This window comes from Mastigoproctus giganteus, chromosome 3 (assembly GCF_048544385.1).
Source record: "Mastigoproctus giganteus isolate SK-2022 chromosome 3, ASM4854438v1, whole genome shotgun sequence".
Taxonomy (NCBI): domain Eukaryota; kingdom Metazoa; phylum Arthropoda; class Arachnida; order Uropygi; family Thelyphonidae; genus Mastigoproctus; species Mastigoproctus giganteus.
This window is the reverse complement of record NC_143577.1, coordinates 190,267,257-190,293,175: the sequence shown is the minus strand read 5'-3', so window position 1 is coordinate 190,293,175 and position 25,919 is coordinate 190,267,257. Positions and strand designations below refer to the sequence as shown.

Sequence of the window (25,919 nt, the reverse complement as noted above, 5' to 3'; positions counted from 1 at the left end):
ATGACAAAAAAATTCTGATATGAGGCAATAAGACCATATAAACCAGCTAATAGTATATAGCAGGTGATTGATTTTCTTGTAATTTAGATTCCTAACCATAGATGGCACTTTCGTCACTAAGTTAGAATGATTTTTAAATAAATTTGTATTGACTTGATTCGGTTTTCAGCTCTTTCATGTAGTTGGGGGAGAAATTACGTTTTTCAAATATTTCCATAGGTTGTTAATTCCGATATGCTTATTTTTAAGCGTTTTAAATCACTGAGGGCTTAGGTGGATAAAGTGAACCTTTCCGTAACCAAAATATGAAGATGACATCGGACTGGAGGAGAGGAAGTGATGTAAGTTGGTTGGACTCAACCACTCGATACCGGCGACTTCGTGAAAGGCATGGAAACAGTTGACTTTCGAGGTGAAAGTTTTGAAGGTGGATGCATGAGCCGTGACATCAGATTTACGTTCGTGAAATGTTTTTTTATGAATCGTTTGTTTATGAATCGGCCATAAATCATCCTACATATGGTATGCTTTTCTGATATTTCAACGGGGAGAAATGAATCACTGTTTCATGTTTTTTTTAGACAATTTGCAAATGGAATTAGAAAAAAAAGATGGATTCTCATTTAAGGGTTCATGAAGCTCAGTAAAATTAAGTTATGTGAATTCAAAGATGAATTCCAGGGGCTCATATCTGGTGAGTATGGGTTGGCACACCCAGGGTCCTGAGCTGGATATCATCATTCTTCTCTTTCTTGGTGATTCCATTCTCTCTCTCTCTCTCTCTCTCTCTCTCTCTCTCTCTCTCCATCTATCTCAGGGTAACTTAATTTTTTTTTTTTTTGGCTGGTGCAGCAAAAGCCTCAGGCTTCCTTGCACCATGTGGCTAATGATAATAATAATAATAATAATTAGGGAAAATGCGTCGTAGCTTGCAGTGAAAGGAATATTGTAGTTGAAGCGGTAAAATAACCTCGACTACGCGTTCTCACATTCAAGGTCGTCTATCACACTGTACGAAGGTTACAGCGAGAAGTGTTGTTCAGTTACTGAGTGATAGTAATACTAAAAACACTAAAAACGGATAACTTGCGGTGATGCTCGAATATCTGTCCCCGTTTCAGCAGACGCTGCTCGTGTCCTTCTTGGTGTTAATTGTGGTCTACTGGTTACAAAATGCTATTAAGGGACAGGGAAACATTCCTCCAGGCCCAAGGGGTTTGCCCATTGTGGGATATTTGCCATATTTGAGCAAAGAACCGGCACTCCAGTTCATGGAACTCTCCAAGGTGTATGGAAGCGTTTTCAGGTGAGTAAAGAGAAACGTGCAAGGTTCTCGAAGATAGTTTTAATATTTAGTTATAGGATTTTAGAAAACAGGCCCAACGGAACTGTGGCTAACAGGACCGATCTTAGGGTAGGCCGAGTAAGGTGGACTTTGTGCTTCATTTGGTGATCTGATTTGCATCTGGCAAGTTGGATATTCCTTTCAATTAAAAAAAAGGGGGGGGGGCACAAAATAGTGTGTGAAAACTTCCACTACGGGAAGGCTGAGGGGTGGAGTAGAGCCATCAAGAATATTTTGTTTTTACTGTATAATTGTACTCTCAAGTGTTTATGCTGTAAAGAGAATGAATTGTCACTATGATGGAGTCCGTATATTACTGGTTAATATCGCAGTCGGAATTCGCTTGAGAGTTCCAGCCACTGTAAGGGTGCTTACACGTGGAACGCACGTGGCCACTTACCTACCGGAAACTGGGAGCGACATAAAGCGGAAGTTTCTCACTGGCTATGAACAAGGGCGCTCACACGTAGAAGTTGCTTTCATGTGTTTCACATCGAAATGATTTCACAGCACAGTGTGGTCTATATTAAAAAATATAGAAAGGAGAAATATGCCTTTCAAATCTATAAATTCCTGTGTAGTATTTTCGCAATGTGCCTACATTTAGAGAACTTTAAAAATGTTTTCCAGAATTATAAAACTGCTATATGGGATTCTATATTCATTTCTGTTAAAAAAAATAAAAAAAAAGACGCAAGTAGGATAGAATTTTCCTTCCATTTGTATGGAGCGATTTATAAATATATCCTAAATGTCACCATAAACTATATATATATTATAAACTTGTGCAAATATCGCCCCGTTCTGCAAAAACCTAATTAAATATAGAAACTGCGCATGCGCCAATTTTGCTGCTTTTTATGTATTATGTTGAAATTATCCTATACAAAAATGAATTTAGATGCATTGTTATTTATTAATCAAATTCTTTTGTAGTCTGAAACTGGGAAGAACTCTTGCAGTCGTGTTAACAGATTTAAAGTCAATTAAAGAAACTCTGCCTAAATCAGAATTTCTAGACAGGCCTCCAGGTGCTATTCATCACGTGCCAAATGGTCTCGGTAGGTAAATAAATGTCCCAAAATAAATATATGTGTACACACAATATACAATAATTAGATTTAATAAAGTATAAGATGAATGAAAATTGTCCTTGTTCCTGAAGTCTGTTAAAACAAAGGTTTCATGTGATAGTATAAAAACACGAATATATTCCTTGATATAATACTGATATAAAAATAATAGAAGTTATTTACAGAAAAAAAATAGCAAAGAAATAATGTTCTTTTTTTAAATTTATTCCTGATGCAAAATTTCCGTTATTTCTATTATTAGTATTTTTTTCTCTTAGTATTTATTGCAACTCTTCAATTAATTTTGCATTGTATCCAATTTCATTAATGTAGGCTTAAGATCTTTTCGTTTTTAATGCATTTGCGTTCCACAAATGATAATTTAGTTTTATAATTTGATAATGATATATGATTATTTACAATATAATGTGCTCTAATTACATTATAATATACTCCTTTATGTTATTGGGTTTTTGAACATTAGCGTCTAAGGTTCGTGTGCTAACACGAGCCTTTATGGTCGATTTTTTGTTTGCTGGACAAAAAACCCCAGTTTCCGGAAGAAAAAAAAACATCGTATCCTCTCTTGAGACCCACTAACTCAGCCTCGTTGTGAAAAGGGCCCATAAAAATTCCTAAAAAAGGCTCAAAATCCCGTTAATCTAAAATTTAAATCTTAAACCTGAATTTAATAAGCAATTAATCAAAAATAACAATAATTATTATCATTATAGTAATAATCATAACAATTTGGCAGGTGTATGGCAATTTTATTGGGATATTGTAATTTAATTTAATATTCATGGGTTTGGAAGTAGAGTACAAGTTGATGGTAATCTATCAGTTAAGGTTTAATAATCCATAACAGGTTGCCAGAACATGCAGTCGGAATTGATACATTCGCTAAGCAGGAGGCTGGAAAAGGGTAAGAAATCCTGATTCACTTTAATTTCAATTTATCTATTTTATCCCGGGAATTATACTGCTCAATTTGAATAAATAGGTAAAACCGATAAAAATAAAGTGCTATGCATAAATCGTATATAGTAATTATCCACTAAAAGGTTTGGAGAGATGTACTACTGGTTTTAGCATAATAGTAATTTTCATTTATTCTTTCTTTCCTTTAAAAAAACAGCATATGTATGGTCTGAGGATTGGTTCTGGCAAGACTCCCGAAACGTTACCTTATTGTACAGTGATTTAGTTAATAACTAAATAAACTATCTTGAGTATTCATGTAGTATAAGAGTGGTCATTTTAGAAATCTATAAAAGTGTAAAATTATACGGCAGTTGCGTATGCAAAGGAGTATATTATAATGTAATTAGAATACATTGTTCTAACCCCATAAGCCTGAAGAAGGAAACAGTGAGTTCCCGAAACGTAGTCATAAATTGTTTAAGTGTTTGACGTTAGGGTGGTCAGTTTCTTTAAATTTTATCTTTTCAATAACAAATTACTCTGTCTACCACGTGATATAATAGTGTGGTGGCTATCAATTCATTAATATAAAACAAACAAACAATTTTCTTCATATTGCATACAAAGCCCAAGTTAGATGTATATGCAATAAATTCCTGTAAATTTCGAAGAGTTATTTCTGTTATGTTCGAAAGACAGGAAAGATTATTATGCTTAATTTTGTTGTAAAACGCTACGTCGCCATCATGTGTTATGAAAGAATTATGGCTGTAAAAATAATAGGATATTAATCGTAGCAAATATGTAACTCGATATGTTTGCTGATATTCAATGAAAAAGTATAATGCGTGGATGGTGAGAAGAAGCTCAGTATTAAAAGTATTTTATCGAAAATTAAACAGTGTCTCAAGAAATAATGACAATGGCGTTAGCCAAGAGAAAGGCTGCAGATAACTCAACGAAATCTCATGATAAGAGACTTTAACCTCCAACACCCTTCATATATCAGCAGCTATAAAGCAAAAAATTGATAAACAAGAGGCTTCAACAGGATTTTAAGATTTTAAGAGAACGAAAGCAGATTACTATAGGTCTAAAGTCCGACACATGATGTGGATTATTGACTTTAGGGACTGCAACGATGCATTAGCAGTAGCACAGGCATACGATGCAAGTATTTGTCTAGTTCTGTCTTGAATCTATTTAAGCTATCAACTTCTACAACGACAGATGGAAGTATATTCCAGCAATCAACCAATCACTGACTAAAGGCAAATTTCCGCACATCTATCCTACATCTGTCTTTCCTCACTTTGAATTTATGCCCTCTCAGGTGATTATTCTGAGCAAGAGGAAGAATCCCATCAGCATTGAGCCTGCTCAAACCAATTAAGGCCTTATACGACTCAATTAGATCACCTCGCAGGTGCTTAGTCTCCAGACACTGCAATTTTCAGAATTTAAACCTTTCTTGGTAAGAGCACCCCTTTGTTCCGCTCACCAATCTCGTTGCCCTTCTCTGTACTCGTTCCAACAGCTCTACATCTTTCATAAAATGAAACCTCCAGATCTGTATGCAGTACGTACTCAAGGAGCGGCCTGACAATTGCCTTACACAAGGGGATAATCACCTCCTTATCCCTACTAGAAAAAATTCTGTACATATTCCTGTGTATGGGTTAGGATTTCAATTCATCCATCAGGTTCCCAGTCTTTCCTTAAATAATTGCTCGATTCCAATAGGGTATTTTCATTGAAGAAAATGGGCGTTTTAATAGCACACTTTGAAGTGTAAATTTGGTCAATGGACGAGTTATTAGATAGCTGATTTTTCAGTTCAGTTTTATTTAATTGATAATTTAAAAATGGATATGAAAACGAAGACTGCAAAGAAAAGTTCTGAGCGGGATTATCCGCATTATTATTACGTATTGTGGGGGTTGTCCTTTGTATTTTTTTGGTTGCCCTACTTTTCTTTATATTTTAATTATTGTAATTTATCCCCTTTTTTTTTTTATATGTATATCCCCGTAGTCCAATCCTCCCACTTAGCATCTGACTTGTTTGTTCTCAGAAGATTACCAGACCCAAAGGGGACCCCAATTATTTTAGGTATTTTTCTACCGGATTGGCTGAGTTTCGGAATGACAGACTCCAACACATGAATGTAAAATAAAACAATGTTTATTAACTTATCATACAGAGACTAGCAATAGCATTTAGTCAAACTATATTTGGCTGGTGACTTGTTATTTCATTAACCTTTATATGTGTAAATATCTTGTTCAAACTCAATTGTTTCATCATCAGATATCCTGTTCTAATACACATTATTATTCATTATGTCATGGTGTCTCTTCATGTTCTTTACAGGGACTTCAATAGGTCGTGTCATACGCTTTACATAGATTCTTCCCACTCTTCTTCTGAACAGTCTGTATAATGAACCAACAACTACCAGCCAATGAACTGGCTCACAAAAACCTTCAGAGTTCGTGTCTCAATTTGTAAAAAAATTGCATTTATTCAATTAGACACCCTTTCTGCATTCAGGTCAACAGGAAATATTAATCAATTCAATTTAACATTACCTTTCAGAACAGTTAATCCTCTATACCTTTATATATCACTTATTAATTAGCCCCTACTCAAATCAGAAATACTCTCCACAAATCAACTCATAATAAATTGAAATTTCAACCTTCAATTTCATACATATTATAAAAACCTTTCCCAATCTTAAACAATTCTCAGTTATCTATTATACCCTCTCCTTCCAGCAAGCATTTATATGAGGAGCTTCACTCCAAATTATAGGCTGCGTCCGTCTTAAATACATTACCCCTTTATTCATATATTCATTACTTAAATATACACATTTTTCTCCTAAAGTCCTCTCCTTAATAAATTAAGTACACCTATTTCGGTAAACTCTCTAGCACTTACGTGTTTGGCCTGGAACTTCCCTCTCTGCTCGGCTTCCTTTCATATCGGTCATTCAGGTACTGGAATGCGGGGGCGCTCATTTGGGGATCTCGGTGATCATGATGTTTCCCTACCGGGTACTGCACGGCTGGAATCAATCAGTGTAGCCTACTCTTTACAGGTCAGCATTTCTTCTTCCGTGGATAGAGGGGTTTTCGAGTAGGTCAATGGTTCGACCACTCATTCGACTGGCTTTGCCTATATGATTCTCAGGGCGAGATTCTACCTTCTTCCTCACTACGGCTTCCGTGTTTACAGGTGAACATTCCTACTGGCGGTCGGGATATGCAGAATTTCTATCACTGCTTCCATCTACCTCAGGTCTGCAGCTATCACCCAAATTAGACTACTGCTCTGCTTAGTATCGTTCTCCAACTCCTTCAATTCATTCTCCAGACCGTTCCGTGAACTTCTTCAGACTCCTCCGAAAACTTCTTCCGAATGTCACGAAAACCTTTTCAGAATGCCACGAAAACTTCTTCCGAAATCTCCCTCTCAAAATTCCCTCTACTTTCTTCCTGGCCAATAGGAGATCTGCACATCTTTTTCCTGTGTTCTCATTTGTCTCCTCTCCTCTTCCGTGGGCGGGTCTTCCTTACTCTTTGTGTCCCAACTTCCGTGGACCTCGAACATACGAGAACAATCTAGAAAGAGAGGCGGAAGTTCCGGTCAGCTGAGAAGCGTCACAGCTCCTCCCGTGACCTCACGCGCGCACACCTGGTGACGTCGCCCACCTCTAATGGCATTTCACCGTGAAATTTTTAAAAGGGCCAGCTTAAGTACTCTTGGCCCTTACTATGGTGCATCTGCCTCTGTCTTAATGGGGATTTGTCATGGTATATTACTTTCACTGACTCGTCAAAGAACTTCTATACAAACAAGCTACTACTAAACAGAGAGTGACTGGAAGGTATTTTTGAATTCCAGTGTTTCTTAATCCATGTTGTTTTTACCAGAAAACCACTATCCGTATTACAGTTAAATTCTCATAATATTCAATAATTTTCATTAATTAATGTAAGGACGGGTCCTTACAGTATGTTTTGCTCAGTACATTCTTCCGATTTAGTGAAAAGAAGACTGGGGGTCTGGTGATGATACCTTTGGCTAATTTACACTTACTATACTCAGCAATACTCTACCTTAATGTAATAGGCGATATTGAGGGATTGTTCCCATGCCGCTTGCATGCAGTACGTTTAATTTTAGAGCATAATTTGACTGCTTGTTTCGAGAATGTTTAGATTGGGACGAAATGTGACAAATATGAGGAATTAGAGATACCTTATAACCATCTCTGCCACAAAAAATAATTTGTCCAATAAATGAATTTTACGTAGCACGCGCCAAGGGAATATGTGAAATAAAGAATAATGCGAAATCATTAAACTTCGTGCTGTCATGGTATTCACGCATATTAAAATCAGCTACGATCATAAGAAGTTGTTAATAAGGATACTCATTAACCAGTTGAAAAATTTATTTATTAATGAATTCGTTTTTCACGGCCAGAAAAAAGAGCAATGAACAATATACACTGGTGTGCAAAACGTACGGATCAACACTATTTCTAAAGGTTACAACAACAAAATCTTTACTTAAGATACGCTTTACTGATGAAAGTAGATTCAGTCTCAGCAGCGATTCTGGATGTCAGCTAATCTGGCGACAGGCTTGCACACGGTACCACCCCGAAAACATCACTGAAAGGGATCGATATGGCGGCCGAGGTGTTCTCGTCTGGGGAGGCGTTATCTTGGATGGACATACAACTCCAGATACTGGAAGGCGGTATCTTGGATGGACATACAACTCCAGATACTGGAAGGCGGTATTGTAACTGGTGCACGCTACTGTACTGAGGTAATCCTTCCCCATGTGCGTCTGTTCCGAGGAGCTATTGGCGCCAAGTTCGTGTTTATGGATGAAAACGCCACACCCCATCGCACTGCAGCTGTTGATATGCTTTTGGAAAGTGAGGACATTTGTTCGTATGGATTGGCCTGCCCGTTCCGGCGATCTAAATCCCATCGAACACATATGGAACGCTCTGGAGAGACGCCTAGCGGCACGTCCACACCCACCAGAAAATGTTCACCAGCTGAAGATAGTGCTGACAGAAGAATGGACGACGTTACTTCAAGAACTTATCAACAACATTGTTCTAAGTATGGACAGGTAGTGTAAAGGCTGCATCGACATTAGGGGTGGCCATATCTCCTACAGAGGACCACCTCCTCCTCCCTTTGTTCCATCTTTGGCAGTGATGCATTTGTATTATGGCAGCCAGTGCTATGTTCCCATTTTTGAATAAAGTCCCTCTGTACAGTTTTATTTCCGTTGTTGTGTTGGTGTTGTTTCCTTCATAATTTCTGTACCTCACGAGGTTCCTTTGGTATGTTTTTACCATATCCAGGCCACTCCTATGAGAAGCTACAGGTGAAACCTGACTGGTCCTTAAATTTTGCACACCAGTATACATGACTAACTAATTTTAACCTTAATGATGGAGCCTCCAATTTAAATATAGCCAACAACTACACTTTATAGTATAGGTGACACTAATAAACATACACAATACATTCACTCCTTTCTCCAAATTAGAAACTGCTGCAAGCAACATTTGAAATTCGAGATAAGTGACGTTAAATCTTGGATGTAAAGGAACTATGTCTGTGTTTTGAACCATCACCACATCAAATTTGGGAAAACTTACATGTGGACGGACAGGGTGTTACAAACATGTTTACTTTTAATTAAATAATCGTCTGTAACGAGGAGGTTTATTTTATTCCCCACTTTGCCTCGTTTCTTACCTCTTAATAAATGCAATGAACTAGTAGAACTCAAAGTAGTTTATTTCTCTATTTTTGTTGAAATTCAGACATACCCTTTGAACGCGGTGTGGAAGGACTGTGACTGTAATCATAATTTTGAAGGTTTTACATTTACCAATTCTCTATATTATAGTTCAAAACGGAATCCTTGGGTGGCGAAGAATGAAAAGTTTATTAGACAGGTTAAAGTTGTGAAGGCTAATAAAAAAAAGTCCCCAAGAAGGTTACTGATGTTGTATAGAATTCTTTGACACAGAAATATTTAAATAGAGGTTTGAGTAGCTTTTCGTAAGTATCCAGATAAGTAAGGCCATAAGTGTCATTATGTTGTTTTCGGAATTTCCTGGTTCTGTTGAGAAGGATGAAAAACTAGAGCTTAAGGAAGAAAAATATGTAACCCGACTGAATGGGTTACGGTGTGAAATTATCCATAAAGCTCTTTCCATCTAGAGAAGATGCTATAATTGCAATTTATCCACATCACAGGGTAATTAAGATAAAATATTAATTTTAATGTGTTCAGAAATTAATGCTGTTTCTGGCCACGTTAGTAACTATCCGTGAGGGGACAAATACTAAGGACGATTGGTGAATCTCGTGGGAATTTCTTCTGTCTGTTCTATTACATCTATAAAACTGGTGACCAGATAGCCACCTGTCATGGTGAACGCGTAAATTAAAATCTGGGATTCTTACATACTAATATGATGCTTCACTGGAGAAATATTGTTCTTTAAACCAGTTCGTAATTTCAGGGATTGTCTCGACTATTAGAACTGAAAGCAAGTACACTGTGCAATCGTTAGGTCTCTGATATTTGGTAGTCGACAGCATATAGAGGCGTACGTACGCGTACCATGCAATGATATCTTGAGCTTCCAACCATTTGCAGATTCTCAATATTGCTGTGTTTGCTTAGAGTATTTCGAAGGATTCCTTTATTTATTTGGAAACCTTACTGAATTCGGATCAATGTATCGAATTATTCTAGTATATTTTGAGCAGGAATATCATATGTCTGAACTGAAAATTTTATATTTTATTTTTTAGGAGTTGGGGCTGCAAACGGACCCGACTGGGAAGAACAAAGAATAGTTTCTATAACCACGTTGAAAAATGCAGGAATGGGAAAGTCATTCTTTGAACAATATTTACAGGTATTTGCTCTTCTGCGTATTTTTCGTTTTATTCTTCTTCCCACACCCCTTTCTTACGTTGGAATATTCAACAACCTGCTACCCTCGCCAATAACATATTGCTCTCTTCTGATCGATTGGTCACTGGTATATACCGCTCCTGTCTCCACGTGGCAGGGCCAGTAACCTGGGAGGAGAAATTCTCTCTCACACGGCTAAAAAGAGCGACCATGGATTGCGATGCACATTCACCACTAGAACTGATAGGCTCTCAACATACTGACAACCGCAGAAGGGTACATGACTCCAGTTTTCCGAAAAGAATGAGAACAGATTCGAATACATCACAACTACCAGCCTTTCTGATAATGCATTCCTTATCGAATCAGCCGGGAAGCAAACTCTCTCCCTTTGTCATCCAGAAGTGTCTCGAAAATGCGAGGTACACCAAAAATGGTAAAAACGACTCCAGTCAGGAGATCTATTAACTGGAACCACGCAAGCAAGGTATTCTGAATTATTATTAAAAATGCCCTCTATAAGCGGAATTCCAAATCAAATAACAAACTGAACTCCTCAAAAAGAGTGGTAAGTGATTGGGATTTATTGAACGTCACCGAACAGGAAATAGTTATGGAATTACTACATGAACGGGGGAATATACAGGGGATATTCATGCGTTGTTGTCGCGGATCCAAGGAGTCCCCTCATTAGCTGCTGTTGTACATCATGTATAGAAGCTTACGGCAAAATCGGCCATTTTTATGTAGCGAGTTGGATGTGTAAGTGTGATATGGTGTACAGCACATTACAATCTAAGCCATAAAGCCGAGAAGCGATGTGTTGTTATGTTGCCGGCCAGGACCTGGAACTTAGCAGATGAGAAGTAGCAATATCTGGTTACCAAGACCCCCCATATCCGCCGCGCGGAGGCGCCCAGAATCTACTATCACCTACTGGACTATTAACCCAGCGCAAAATACCCGAAAGAACCCACATAAAGATGAAATTAAAAGGATTTAGAAGAAGTTTGGGAGCTGTAGAGGTAGGAAAGAATAGAAGAGAGGAGGATCAAACAGAGGAACTCCCCAATAGTTAGAAGGTAGAAGAAATAAACCAAGAATAAAGGAAATAGAAGTGGAGAAGTGGACTGACTTCTCATGCTTGGGAAATAATCCCATGAAGGATCCCATCCCAGAAGGATATCTTGTAGGCATTGCTTCAAGCACTTCCTCGGAGACACAAGTAACTTATTATTATTCTTTTTTTACCTCAATCACACTATAAACAGGTTCCGCGTCTTCTTCTGAAGAACACCAAGAATTTACACTATATACAAGAACACGATCAATGTCCAGCAGGTTATATTTGGTTACAATGATTATCCAATCATCATCAACTCCAGAGAAAATTATCCCTAATTACTAAGTCTAAGCTCCTCTTTCCTTTTAAAAGCACGTGAGGCAAAGGTGTTCGGTGCTATAAATGCTGCTTAGAATCGAATAAGCGCAGGTTTATTTCCCATTGTGAAGGTATTTGACACAAGCTGGAATTGAAGCCTATAGTCACGATAATATCGACAGTCGAAAATAATGTGATCAATACTCTCTTCCTCTCTACAAAGACAAAGTACGGTAGCATACAATCCTAATTTAAATAAGTTGCTGTTAATACTCCCGTTGCCGGTGAATAAAAATGTACCATGCAATCCAGGCGCAAACTACAAAAATGCCCTCTTCCTAAACTCCTTCACCGATGGTAAAAACTGTTGTCCAAACGCCAAGTTTCGAAGATGACCAGTCTTTTTGCCATTTATCTCCATAAACAGAACGAAGCCTTCTTTTCTCAGATGTTAAAGAAGCATCTAGGTCAAGTTGCACATCATCCAAAGTAGCAGGTAATACATCATATACCTGTATTATATTTCATAGTGTAGAGGTAATTTCCCCAATAACACCTGCAAAGCCATAGTAAAAGCGGTTCTCGTAGCACGCTAGGCCTGCAAAAAATTTCACAATTGCAGACTTATTTAAATTGCAGACATGTTGGAATTACAAGAACAGAAATTAACTCAAGTAAGATGAATAATGATACGGAAGAATGAGAAGCTTGTTCCAACACGTAATATTATATTAATGTCATATCTGATCATACATTCAAAACCCTTTAATATGTTTGAAGTGCGAAATATTTTGTCGCCCTCATACAACAAGCAGAGACAAAATTACTTGTTCTAACTGTGGGTCAGAAATCATTCACAAACAGATGTACTGCAAAATCTCCAGAATGTCCAAATGGCAAGGGCGATCAGCTAGCGTAATAAGAATCATGCAATCTCTGGGGGGAAAAAAAGGAATACAAACGTATAAGATTGAGAATAAAGTCGCATATCAAGAATAAAAAAAGCAAATAAGCCAACAATTCTAACACGCTTCCGCTACACAAAAGTGTCAGCTGATTCATCCCAAATGGAGGTGTCAATCCCGCCTAATAAAGGACACTCGGCAGGGACACTACTAGACCAATTGAACCCAACATTATTAAACACTGGTGAAAATACTTATACTCACCTTTCCACTAGATCTATGTCAGCAATTGATTTTACCATCTGTTCCCGCATATTGTATCCCAGTATAGAATGGAGTTCTAAACAATCCTCACAATAGCGATCATTTCCCAATTATATGCAGAATCTAAACGCTACAAACTCCGAGCCCTAATCATCGGGTAAAATTAAAATTTTCCAAAGCAGATTGGGAAAATAATTCAGCCTACTTTTCCTGTTATAGCCAATTGATTAGGCTACAGCCTATTGATGATGTCACTGAGCACATTACCTAAAAAATTTTGACCGCAGCTTCTGAAAAGCAATACTTCAGGCCCAGCATGTAAACACAAAAACCTTAAACACTAGTTGAACGAAGCTTGTTCTAATGCCAAAAAGGAAAAATAAAATAAATAAATAAAGCCTGGAATCTGTTCCGAAAGTTCCCAACCACCAAAAACCAAATTCGACATAAAAAATTTGGCAAAAGCTGGACAAATTAGAAGAACAGCAATAAAGGTCTCGTGGATACAGTTTGTCTTCACTATCGCAAAGGATAATAGCAGTTGACTTATCTGGAAAATGATTTGGCAACAAATGGTATATACCTATCTCCTCCTGTCCACTGGGCCTTCGCTTACTTTATATCGAAATGTAAATTAATTTATAATTTATTTGATAGTTAACACTAATAAAATTTTATGAAATAGTTTTAATAGATATATTTCAACTACGCTGATATATTTTGATATTATCTATAATAGCTTCTTCTATTTATTCTGATGTATGTCTTTTACCAATAATGCTTGTGTTTTTATTTTCAGGAAGAAATTTCAGTTCTAATAGAAGATTTGGAGAAACACAAAGGACAGCCATGCAAATATTATGATCATATTTTTGTCAGCTTGGCGACGTCAGTTTGGATTATGATCTTTGGAAAACGTTTAGAACATGACGATCCAATATGGCCTTTCGTGCATGAAGTTATCGAAACATTCCGGGAATTCTTCGATGAAGTTTCAATTATTGGCTATCTTCCATTTGTCTGGAATATTTTTCGTTTTTTAGGAAAAGTTAACTATGACCAGCAACTCAAAACATTCAACAAACTTGGGGAACTTATAAGGTAAATTTTACAGAATGCTTAGATAAAAATCTGTAACTACCCCCAGTACCAAGCGAGTTTCAAACAGAATTTCAAAGTGTCTTCTCTCCAATCAGTACATTACAGAGAACATTTAAGTTTTCATTTACACAGTGTTTTCATTTCTGCTCTTCAAACTAAAGAAGTAAGCTTCCTAAAAGAAAGGAAAGCCATCTTTTACTTGTGTAGAGAACTAAAAAGTACCAAACACACTAACCATTAACCTCTTATCACTTAGTTACTGGTGGCATCCCTCCTGCCTCTTGGCTGGGAGGAAAGATATACTACCGGGTTAAAAGTGGTGATCATGGATTATAATAACTATCCCATATTTGATCTAATAAACTCCTCTTACTGGGAGTTAAATGAATCAGACAATGACTCATCTCAATTCCAGTATCTATGAGAAAATGAGCTTAACAGAACTATCCACTATTCCTATGTTCCAGTCTCTTTCGACCAAAGCTATGAGTACCTATCACCATTTATAATTCAAAAATGTTTAGATATTGAGTTTGGGGAAAACAATCAGGGAAAATAATCAGGTCTGGAGATTTACTCAGTGAAGTGGAAAACCATCAGATTTCTCAATCTTAAATTATCAACTTTTGGCTGAATATCATGAGAGGTTAAGGTTATCTCTCGTCATATATTAAATAGTTCCTAAGGAGTGCATAGTGCGACCTGATGAATGTCGCTGAAGATGAGTTAATTGAAGAATTAAAAGACAAAGTCGTTCAAGCAAAAAATGAAAAATGATCAAAAACTATAGCGAACTTTTTCCTAATAGAAACATTATTTTTTACATTTGGTACACCATCCTTACCATCATGTCCAAAACTCTCGCTTAAAGGACATGTCGAGGGGAAACAGACTACCCGAACTGCAGTTCCAAAGCCCAAACAAGCGGACTGCTGTGCAAACATGCCACAATGCCGAAATTGTAAAGACTGGCTTCCTGCACACTCAAAAGTTTGCAAACTCGAGAAGGTAGGTAAAGAGATTCAAAAATACGAGATTGAACAAAAGTTTACCTATCAGCAAGGTAGGAAGGAAGTTGTGCTGAAAGTGTCAAAACTAACTTATGCCGCAGCAAACTAGAAGCATGAGTCGATAGCAATAGAAACGGCTGACTATCACTGTGCTCCGATCTATGTCGATTGCTGATTGGGCTCGATCCGTACACCAATCTCACCTGTACAGTCTTCTTCGATTTGGTGTTCATTAGAAGGCACCGCAATCATCAGAAACAGCTATAAGCAAGATATTGTTAGGAGAGAATGATGTCCTCATAATGTTAAAATGATCATTGGGAATAGGCATTACTGGTAAATGTTAAATTTCAAATTGTGTCTCAAACATTTCCTGGAAATCTTGATAATCAATAAAACAAGGGTCTTAGCGAAAAAGGCAGTGGTTCTAACCGTCTCTTTTCCACATCGGAGAGAGAAGTGAGGAGCCAGATTTTGATTCCAATAATCGACCCAAATTGTAAATTAATCCATCTTGGGCCAGTGTTGCAAGATTTGCTCTATATGCAACTTGGGTTTTCCATATTGTAAACAAATAAATTGGCCATAGATTACACAATTTACACTATATAGGAACAAATATAGATGTGATCTAGTTATTGGGTTCCATTCTTTGCATTTGCTCCTTTTATTTAAATTTATTTATTGCTGCTAAGTACAGTACAAGTACTAAAACAATGATACTCATCACGATTTGCACAGGAGTTTTAACAAACAAATTTTGCTTTACCTAACCAACAGAGTCACTAATCTAAAATTGTTGTAATGAAGTAGTTTTTTTGATTAAAATGAATAGTTACTGTTTTGCAACTTTGCAATTTTCTAGTCAATTTAATTGTTTCGTGGAATGAAAAACTTGAGTTTCGATAGGGAAATATCTGTGAAAGCCTCTTCGGAGACTAACTTCAATTATGATAAGAGAAAAGTTGTTAAAAGTTGGTCAATGTCACACAGTGGACTGTTGCATTTATGGTTTCATCAATTACTACTGGTGTACCAATTCAATACCGTCACGTTATCACCAAACATCTTGATGGTGCATGTAAACTAGGCAAGACCATTCTATGGGCATGACACATCCAGTTGCATCAATTACGTGCCAGGACATAGAAAACTCATAACCACTGCACATTGATTTCTACCATTACTGTAAGACAGCCTCATTTCACGAGCAGCTACTTGACCATGGTAACTCATTCAGTGAAGTATTTTTCTTGTGGTTGTTGGCCCTACATATCTCAGTTCTGTAAAGTGTCTCTTGGGCCACCTCATCTGGGCTGCCTACGTAATTTCCTTTCATCCTCTGTTTCAACTTTGGACAAACTCTGTGGGCTGGTTCTAGTTAAGGATATTGCACCTGGTGTTGGTGGTAAACTTTTATCTTCTATTGGAGTAGGTAGGTTGTTTTCAGACAGCTTTATTTTGTACGTTCCACTCTCTTTGCTATATAGCGATTGAATTCCAAACGACAACCAACTTTATACATCGATTGTGAAGGGCTGTGGGCGCTTTTCTCGGCCCATTTTGTTCAATTTAACTGTTATTGAGTGGACATGCCTTTTATATCTCAATGCTAACTGACTGCCTACTATCATGTGATCTCTGGAATTAATGATTGCTTCCAGGAGCGATGTGTTGCAAACAAGCTGATTAAGAATTATATATAATTACGTTCCTTGTTTTTTGTTATTTATAGTTTTGTTTATTATAGAATTTAATCGCTCATTCGATTATTATAATTTGCTTTGAACTTTGTGCAGCAATGAGCTTGAAAATCGCAAAAACAATCCAGATATGGATGATATACCGGATTTCATAAATAATTTCAAGGGTGAAATGGAGAAACGTTTAAGAAGCAACAAACCCACCTACTTAACAGGTAAGTTTATTCCCGTTCACATTCTGTCCTTGTTTTTTTTATATCCTTTTTTGCTTATTATTCTTAATAATATTTCATTTCTCATATAGTTTTCAGCTTTTGCGGGAAATAATGTGAAGAATGCATTTTTATTTTCTTTACGACCTTTTCTAAAATGACATTTGAAGTAATAGAGCATATTCTTCAGTTACTCGTCTTGCCTCTAATTTTCTATAGGGCAATGGAGACCGTGAGAATGCAATTACTAAAATTTTCGGTTATATAATTTTTAAAAATTAGTTCTTAAAACTGCAACTGATGCAAGAAATGCTGTGAAATCTATAAATGCAAGCAGACCTACTTACGCTCAGAAGGCAGCAGGAAGATGTTCTATGGAAACTCAGACTGAAATGACCATCCCACGCTACCTGTTAAGTTCAATCAAGTCCGCACAGAAGGATCAGTCGGCTTCCACTCCTGTATCTGTACTTCCTATTGCTCGACCAGTAACAAAATAAATTGCTAGAGAAAAGAATAAGAAACCTGAAGTACATTCTAGCTCTCAAGAAAAAATGGACGTCGAAGAGAAGGAGGTACTTGAAGAAACAGTCTTGGCACTCTATACCGAGGCGTAAATGAACACAGGACAGCGTCCACAAGTCCCCAAAAGAGATTAATCCAAGACTCAGAAAAGTAAGCCCGTAGCGCTTCGGAAACCGCTTGATGGACACATCAAGTCAAAATTCCTATAGAGAATTTTTTTTGGATTACAGCGAAATACTGAGCACATCAAGGCCATCCTGCAAAAGCACAATCCAATTTGCTTTGGCCTGCAGGAGACATATTTGAAGGAGAATAAATATCCACGATTGTATAATATTACTATCATACGGAAGGACGATACGGGGGATGTACCTGCCCAAGGAGCAGTGGCCATCATTGTAGGCAAACAGACCCCGTTCCAACTTCTTCCGCTTTTCACTGAAGTTGTAGCAATCCGCCTTTACGATGTTGTAGTAGAGTTTATAGGAGCATCAGCGACTAAGGTCACATTGCTCAGTGTATATTCTCTGTAAATTGCATATGTTCTGAAGGCGATAATCCGTTTGTTGGACGAAAAACCAGATTTTTCAGGAGAAAAATCCATGCTATCCTTGCCTACTAACCGTTTAACTCAGCCACGTTTTCAAAAAGGCCCATAGAAATTCCTCACTTCATCGAAGGATCTCGAGCTTAAGTCTTTTCTAACCGGTGTGAGGAGGACGGCGATTCTACCGACGTGTTACACACGAGGATCTGCCTTTACGTAAGTTTTCAATTAACAGTCTATCGATTTATTTTCCACCAGGGATTGACATATCCGAGAGAAACTTTGGTGATTTCATTGTTGAGCTGCCTTCCCCCTGTCCTACTTCTGGGAGATTTCAATGACAGAAACATCCTGTAGAGTGGTGCTGATATTAATGGAAGAGGACGTGTCGTAGAGCATACTCTCAGTGACAATAACCTCTCCTTCTAAATGTCCTGTGAGTGCGTTCTTAAAACATTTTAATTGATTGAACAGGTTTTAAAAACAAACCTCATTAAAAGGTTACCAGAACCTGTTTTTAATTGCTATAGTGGCCCTTCCTGCTAATGCGCCAATAAAATCGTATACCATACTTTACTCTGTTCACCATGTCTGGGATATATCTGATACAAAAGAAATCATATCTCTGAGTAGCACAATTTGCACAACCGCATGGGAGGATAGTGATTATATCGTTGAATGTCTCAAGGAGATTACTCCTTGCCGAATGTTTCAATTACGACTGCAACTGCAGTCGGAATTGAAACATTCGGCAAGCAGAAGGCTGGCAACAACCTATGTGTGATCTGAGGACGGGTGCCGGCAATGTTCCGAAACGTTACCTTAATGAATAGTGATTTAGTTAATAGCTAAATCAGCTATCTTAATATTCACGTGGTATAAGAGTGGTCATTATGGAAATCTAGATTCCATGTTTGTTTATAGTTTAACCAGAACATCAGCAACCATTGCTACAGTGCACCATGCTTATGGTAGGAAGTTACAGGATGAAAATATTAATTATATTTTAACTATAACACAACAGATGCATAGAACCAATTCGGCATTCAAAGATTAAGCGAGAGAGATATAAATGAAGCATTTATATAAATAAATGTATAACATTTATTAAATTACTATCCATGAATACTAGTTTGTTATCTTGAAGGATTAATTATAAAGTTTCATCATTTAAAGTGAAACAGTCACCAATCTTTAATATTCCTTATGTTCATCTTTTCAGAGACTACGCTTAAAGGGAATATCCAACAGTTCATTCCTGCTGGAATACTCACCAGTAGCGTGTCATTAAATTGGCTGATGCTAATATTATCTGCTTATCCGGAAGTTCAAGAACGTATTCTGAAAGAAACAGAAGAGGTTGTTGGGAATTCGAGGCGAGTGTGCTTAGATGACAAGAAGAACATGCCATACACAATGGCCGTGATTCAAGAAGCCCAGAGATTCAAAGCTATAGTTCCTATAAGCGATCTAAGAGTGTAAGTATTTTTATATATAAAATATTAAAAGGAAAACACATAAAATGCATGAAAATATGTAGAAATGATTTCACTAACTTCACTTAACGTTTCTACTGTTTGCAATTATTAGCACCTGAAAGACGTAACTGGTTGCAATAATTTACCTGGGGGGTGTATACTCCCCTTAAGAATCCAATTAACACGCATATATTAAATAAGTAGATCTGCATAAATCTTCTTTCAGAAACAAAAATCTTCATAATGAAACTGTTATTGAAATTAATTAATTTTTATAAAAAAAGAGTGGAAAACGAAAATGTACAATATTTATTTAATTTGGCAGTTAATTGTAGTAGATACTGGAATTGGGGGTTAGTTGATTTCTCCATTACTTTAAAAACAGTAGGAGTAATTGCAATGGGACGATAATTGGATGGGAGGAATTTTTCACCGTTTTTAGGAACGAACTGGCTGTATATGAGCAAATTTCCAAGAAGAAGGGGAAACACCTTTGGAATAAGAAAATTAAAAAAAAGCGACACAGAATAGGACTTAAGTTGAGAAGCACAGGTTTTGAGAACAAGTAGACAGATACTGTGAGGACCTGGATATTTCTTAGCATGAAGATTCTTCAAAATCCTTCTGAAATTCTTTTGATGGAAGACCACAGGAGTCATTGAGTGGAGCTTAGTTAGATTGGTGGGAGGTGGTTTACCAAGATTATTAATACACGAAATGGAGCAAATATAGGATGCTATCAAGCCAGCTTTATCCTTGGCTGAAGTGACAATAGAACCATCTGGTTTTGACAGAGGCGGGAACAGAGATGGGCAAAAGTTGCAGCAAATAGGTTTGGCATGAAACAAGAATGCTCGGCTATCATTCGGACAAAAAACAAAGTTTTCTACTCTTAGCCAGGACGAAATCTAGTTTGGACTGATTAATTACTACTTTACAATTGTTGCGAGCATTGGTGTTGGCAGAAAATAAAAGTAAAGATTCGAAAAGAAGCCAATTACGATATGTAACGTTCTTTACTTGAACAGCCTTAGTACCTTTATTGGAAAAAAACAAGGTTTAGAGAAAGGGCGAGATTTTAAAATGGAGTGTGGTATAAAGGATTCTATCCTTACAAGAATAATTCACTGACACGATTTAAGCAAACGCTGACATCAGAATTTTGAAAAAGTAATTCGACCAAGAAAAAGAAGAAAAGAAATTTCGCAGATCATCCATTTGCATTCTTCTAATGCCAAACAACATGAAGGTGGGAATGGCCATGAGAGAAAGTCTTCATAGGAGAAGAGACCATTACCAAGTTGTGATCTGAGGTGCCTAAAGGACCATTCACTTCGCCCGTGTATTTAGAAGGGATGTTTGTGAGAAAAGATCAAGCGTCTTAACCGTGTGGTTAAGATTTTCTGGTAAGTAAATGAATAATGCATGCGAAGTCATTAGTAATTGCAAAAGCCTCGGCATCTGGACCAGCTGGGACCGTATGACTAACCAACGAAAGCCAGCTGGAGTTGTGAACATTAAAATCAGTAAGGAAAGTTACCTGCCTGTTAACAAAACTGGAGCGAAAAAGTAAAGTTTCAATTAGAAAAGTCAAAAAGTTCCAAGTGATTAGTGGAGTTAGGAGAACGATACATCTAACTCCACTAATCACTTTTGTTCAACTGCTTGGTTGAACGAAATATGTTCAACCAAGTATTGTTCTGATGAATATTTCTATCTCTTATTTTAATTATTGTTTAACATAAAAGATCTATCGTCGTAGGTCCTAGGCCACGTGTTAAAAGTGACAGTTTCATTTGTACTGAGCTCGAAGTTGAATGAATTCTCTTTAGTCACTCAGCCAAGTCTAGTTTTTTCTGTTATTGTTAGTTTCCCACCTTACAAACAAATAGAATATATATATCATAAAATATTTTTACGAGGTTTATATTAATGACAATTTTTATTCTTAATCTAATTAATTTCTCCCAAATTTAGGGCTTCGGCAAACTCAACCATCGCTGGATACGATATTCCAAAAGGAACTGTGATTATACCCGTTTTTCACGGAGTCCACATTGATCCAAAATTGTGGGACAAACCGGACCAGTTTATTCCGGAAAGATTCTTAACTGAAAACGGAAAGACAGTAACCAGACCAGACACCTACATTTCTTTTTCTATTGGTATGTACACAGAATAATCTGTTTTATTTCTCGTTCTTTCTATTACATCTACAAAGAGGTAAAAAAAAAAAATACACAACAATTCCCTCTAAATGTTTGTCCAGTTCCTCCTTAAATTTATTTAACCTATCAACTTCCACAACGACAGATGGAAGTTTGTTCCAGCAATTAACCACCCGCTGGCTAAAGGCAAATTTCTGCACATCTATTCTACATCTGTCTTTTCTTAATTTGAATTTATGCCCCCTTAGGTTCGTAATCTGAACAAGTGGAAGGATCCCATCAGAATTCATCGTGCTCAACCCATTCAACGCCTTATACACCTTGTGGGGGTGGGGTGGTTTAAATATGTTTATTACTTGTTTCTATATTTCTTTTTTATTTATTATTAAGCTCCCTTATCTTAAAAATCCCCTTTCCATTTATTATTATTTATATTCTTACTATACCCCACTTTGCATCTGACTTGTTATCTCACAGAAGAGCTCTAGGGAATAGCAGTGGTTATGTTCCCCCTCTTTGTTTGTTCAGGCTGGTTGTTAGAATGACAAACACAGTTTCTCTACAATATGTACAATTAATTTATTGTACATATTTTACAAAGTAAAAAAGAAATCTAGCAAATCATTACACATTAATCACTTGATTCACATTATTCACTTGATGGCATCAAGTACATGGCATGGATTACGATCCTGGTCATTAGGCCTTCCTATACATCATCTTCTTCTTGCCATTGGGCCAGTAACACTCTCTTGCTTTTATATATATATATTTTTTTTTTCAATTAAAGTTCATTAAACAATCACATTTATTTTTACAGTTATTATACATATCTTTCCTTTAATCCTTCGCTCATACAATTCTCTTCTTCTTAAGCGAAATGTCCGAATGGTAAGTTTCTCTGGACAAATCTCACCTTAACATTAATAAAGCTACCATTTAAATTTTAATGGTTCTGTCGCACCTTTGGATTTTCAAGGAAAATCTCGGCTATCTGCGGTTAGCAGCGCCACTCCTCTACTTCTGGGACGTTATTCCTGTTAACATACAACTCTGACAGCTCTATTGATTAACCCTTCCAAAAAGTTGTTATTCTAGATTCATTAAAGTTAGGCAGATGAAACGTAACTATGAACTACCCTTTTATTAATCAATCCATATGATATTTCTGCACTTATCTATAGAATATGTATTGAATTAACTACATGTATCCCAAAAGAATTCCCTTTAACCATTATCTATCTTTAGCTACAGTCAGAACATGCCGTTAAGCACTTACTTCTGGTGAGCTGAAGTCCTCAGCTGATACAAGGACTGGTCTTTGACTTTCTGCTCTGCATCGGGGTCCACCATCAGTCTGGGATCGATGGTCGAAACTGCTAACATCTGCCAGGGATACTCTTCACTTTGCCGATCATTCCTGATGTCTTATCTTTCTTCGCTGTGCCAGATCATTCAGTAGAAGTCGCTTCTTTTTACTTTATTTCTCTGTGTAGGCTGCAGGACGGTCCGGTGTTGTTCCGTAAGGATTATCTCTCGCCGTCCTCCTTCTAAATATATCTCTCGGTGGACGCTTTCGGACTTCTATGTTCCATCTCGAGAAAGTTCCCTTTACAGTAACCTATCTATACTTTACTTAAACTATCAGAACTTAGTCAACTCACCATAACTGGTTCTACTGGTGGATCACTTCCGGGGACGGTTTCCCGAGCCAACCTCTCCAAAAAAAAAACTTTCATCATCCCCTTTCTCGCGCGCTCTTCCCTTTTTATTCCCCGAAATTTCGTCCGCCCCTCCTTTTCTCAACCAATCATTTCTATCTCCCCATCATCATCTCCATTCTCATTTGCCTATTGCATGTCACATTGCCTCGACCCATGAGAGGAAAGTCGAGCTCCTTCCGGTGTAGAGAGGCCTTCCGGTTTTCAGAAATTTCTTGAACCTTCTTTGTACATCCGGAAGCTCAGAATCTTTCCAAAACCATCCAGAAAACATCTGCGTCCATTTACTTGATTCGTCTCACCTTATTATAAAATGACCACCTCCGCTCTGTTTACGGTAAACAAGAACCGCTCCCCACTGGTACCCCTATTGTAGTCTCTCGAGCAATCCGTCCCTTGCCATTCCATCAATTAACCCCCCACTGTTCCGTCTTGCTCTCTTCGCTTGCTCTTTCAGGTAGTGGGCGCTGATCCTATATCTCTTTCTAATGTTTATTTTCACGGTATATTTGGTCTTACATTAAATATAGACTCCACTTAATTTAATTCCATTAGCGTGAGGCCCACTATCTTAAAAATATTTGTGATTTGTAATGTGTAATTCTGTGCCAGAAGCTTCGCTTAGAATTAATCTTCAAGTTTGGGGAACGGCAACCTCGTCATTGTTGATATAAAATTTATATATTTCTCTTTCTTTGATTTGTAAGATATTGTATCTTACAACCTCAATCAGATCACCTCGCAGGTTCCTAGTCTCCATCCGCTGCAATTTAAAGACCTTAAGCCTTCTTGGTAAGAGGATCCCTTCATTCCCCTCACCAATCTTGTTGCCCTTCTCTGTACACGCTCAAGAAAATTTACATCCTTCCTAAAATGAGGCCTCCAGACCTATACGCAGTACTCAAGGCCCGGCCTGACCATTGCCTTATACACAGGGAAAATTACCTCCTTTTCCCTGCTAGAAAAATTCCTGTATATCATTGCCAAAACCCCAAGACCTGCACTGGCAGCCTGTCTGCATTGCTCATAAAACTTCATATCTGACTGCACAATTACTCCCAGATCTTTTTCATTTTCTACCACCTTAAGTTTAGTACCACCCGGTTGGTACATTCCTCTTGGGTTACTTCTACCTATATGCATTACTTTGCATTTGTCAACGTTAAACTTCAGTTGCCACTTCTCAGCCCATCTTCCCAAAATTTCTAGATCCTATTGCAGTAGCACACTGACAATACTGTCATTAACAACCCTGCCAACCATTGTATCATCTGCAAACTTCGACACTAAATTTCGATCCCTTTAGCCCTCAGGATAGCGTCGATTCGTTATGCCATGGATTCAACGAGGTATCGAAATCTTGTCAGAGGCATAATGGTCCATGTTTACTCAACCATTTTCCACAGTTAAAATTGAATGCGAATCTTCCATTCCGAAGTTGCGAGTAACAGCTTTCTCTGAAGAATTGACACTTTTTTTGGGGAAATGGATTTGTTTGTCCAATGGAATAATCTACTAGTACCGTACGTCGCAATAGGGAGAAAAAATAGTACTGTAATCAGCGTCCTGTTTGGAGATCCTAATTAAGGGGGTTGCAATTATTTATTTATTTTTACTTGACAGTTAGATGATTAACATAAGAAATAAATTTCAGTCTGACATCTAACTGTAATGCCCAAATCCTTAATCTCAGGAACTAAAAGCATACATTTTATTTTTAGTGAAAGAAATATATGTTTCTTAATAAACATATCAGATAGTCGGTTTTGTAATTTATGTTTTCGATATAAAGTATCATTTAAACATTTTATATAAACATTCAGTATTCAGGAGCTGTAATTCCAGTTCTAATGCTTGTTTTGAGAAAAAATATTATAATGAAACAACGTTTATACTAAACATGACTTGAGCATCGCAAGTAGGATGTTTCTTGTATATCTAATACGTTTTGAATTTGTTTCCTTCTCTAGGAAGAAGAAACTGTCCAGGAGAAACGCAAGCAATAAACACAATCTTCCTTATGACAACAGCCATCATACAGCACTTCAAGCTGATGCCACCTGAAGGTTTAAATACTGATCTCTCGCCAGAGAGTTGTGAATTGTTTCTTTTGTCCCGTAAGCAGAAACTGCGCTTTATTCCAAGAGAATAGGAACATATTAATGTTATCTTCAATTCGCATTCACTGTTTATTTCTTGTTGACCTTAGAATTAAAGTTGTTCAATAGTGCAGGTTGGTTAATGTTATTCCTTCCAACGATCCAACCATAGGTTTTTCAGTCACTAGTAATAGCCCTTGAGGTAGCACAGTGGCTGTAATCACAGTCCTCCGACACAGTGTGGAAAAACGCCTCCGTTCCATCTAACCACATCTTTGATGCGACGAACATGCTGTTTATATAATATGTTCATTTTATTCGGTATACGGTTAAAGTAAAAATGTTTTTTCTCTCGGAAATCCAGCTTTTTTTATTCCAACCAAAAACAGACAAACAAACAATATTTCTGAGTTTTTAAAAACTCAGAAATATTTACTATACTTATGAATATTTCCTATTATTATTTCAACACAGGACAAATGAGG

General features: G+C 37.2%; 1 protein-coding gene across 1 annotated transcript; it reads left to right on the top strand.

Moving 5' to 3' along the window:
* Positions 1 to 1,073: 1,073 nt before the first annotated feature.
* LOC150088511 (cytochrome P450 2J4-like) lies at positions 1,074 to 25,487 on the top strand. Its single transcript, XM_090370203.1, has 8 exons — positions 1,074 to 1,306; positions 2,282 to 2,406; positions 10,215 to 10,321; positions 13,670 to 13,971; positions 16,781 to 16,899; positions 19,191 to 19,446; positions 21,424 to 21,611; positions 25,306 to 25,487. Exons 1-8 carry the CDS (start codon positions 1,095 to 1,097, stop codon positions 25,485 to 25,487), a joined length of 1,491 nt encoding a protein of 496 aa, XP_090226329.1. The 5' UTR covers positions 1,074 to 1,094.
* Positions 25,488 to 25,919: the final 432 nt, after the last annotated feature.

What these genes read in the sequence shown, in the direction of transcription:
- LOC150088511 (XM_090370203.1), top strand. Translation starts at nt 1,095, where the DNA reads ATGCTCGAATATCTGTCCCCGTTTCAGCAGACGCTGCTCGTGTCCTTC. An exon ending in GTGTATGGAAGCGTTTTCAG is followed by an intron (nt 1,307 to 2,281) that starts GTGAGTAAAGAG and finishes ATTCTTTTGTAG; the next exon opens with TCTGAAACTGGGAAGAACTC. An exon ending in CAAACCCACCTACTTAACAG is followed by an intron (nt 16,900 to 19,190) that starts GTAAGTTTATTC and finishes TCATCTTTTCAG; the next exon opens with AGACTACGCTTAAAGGGAAT.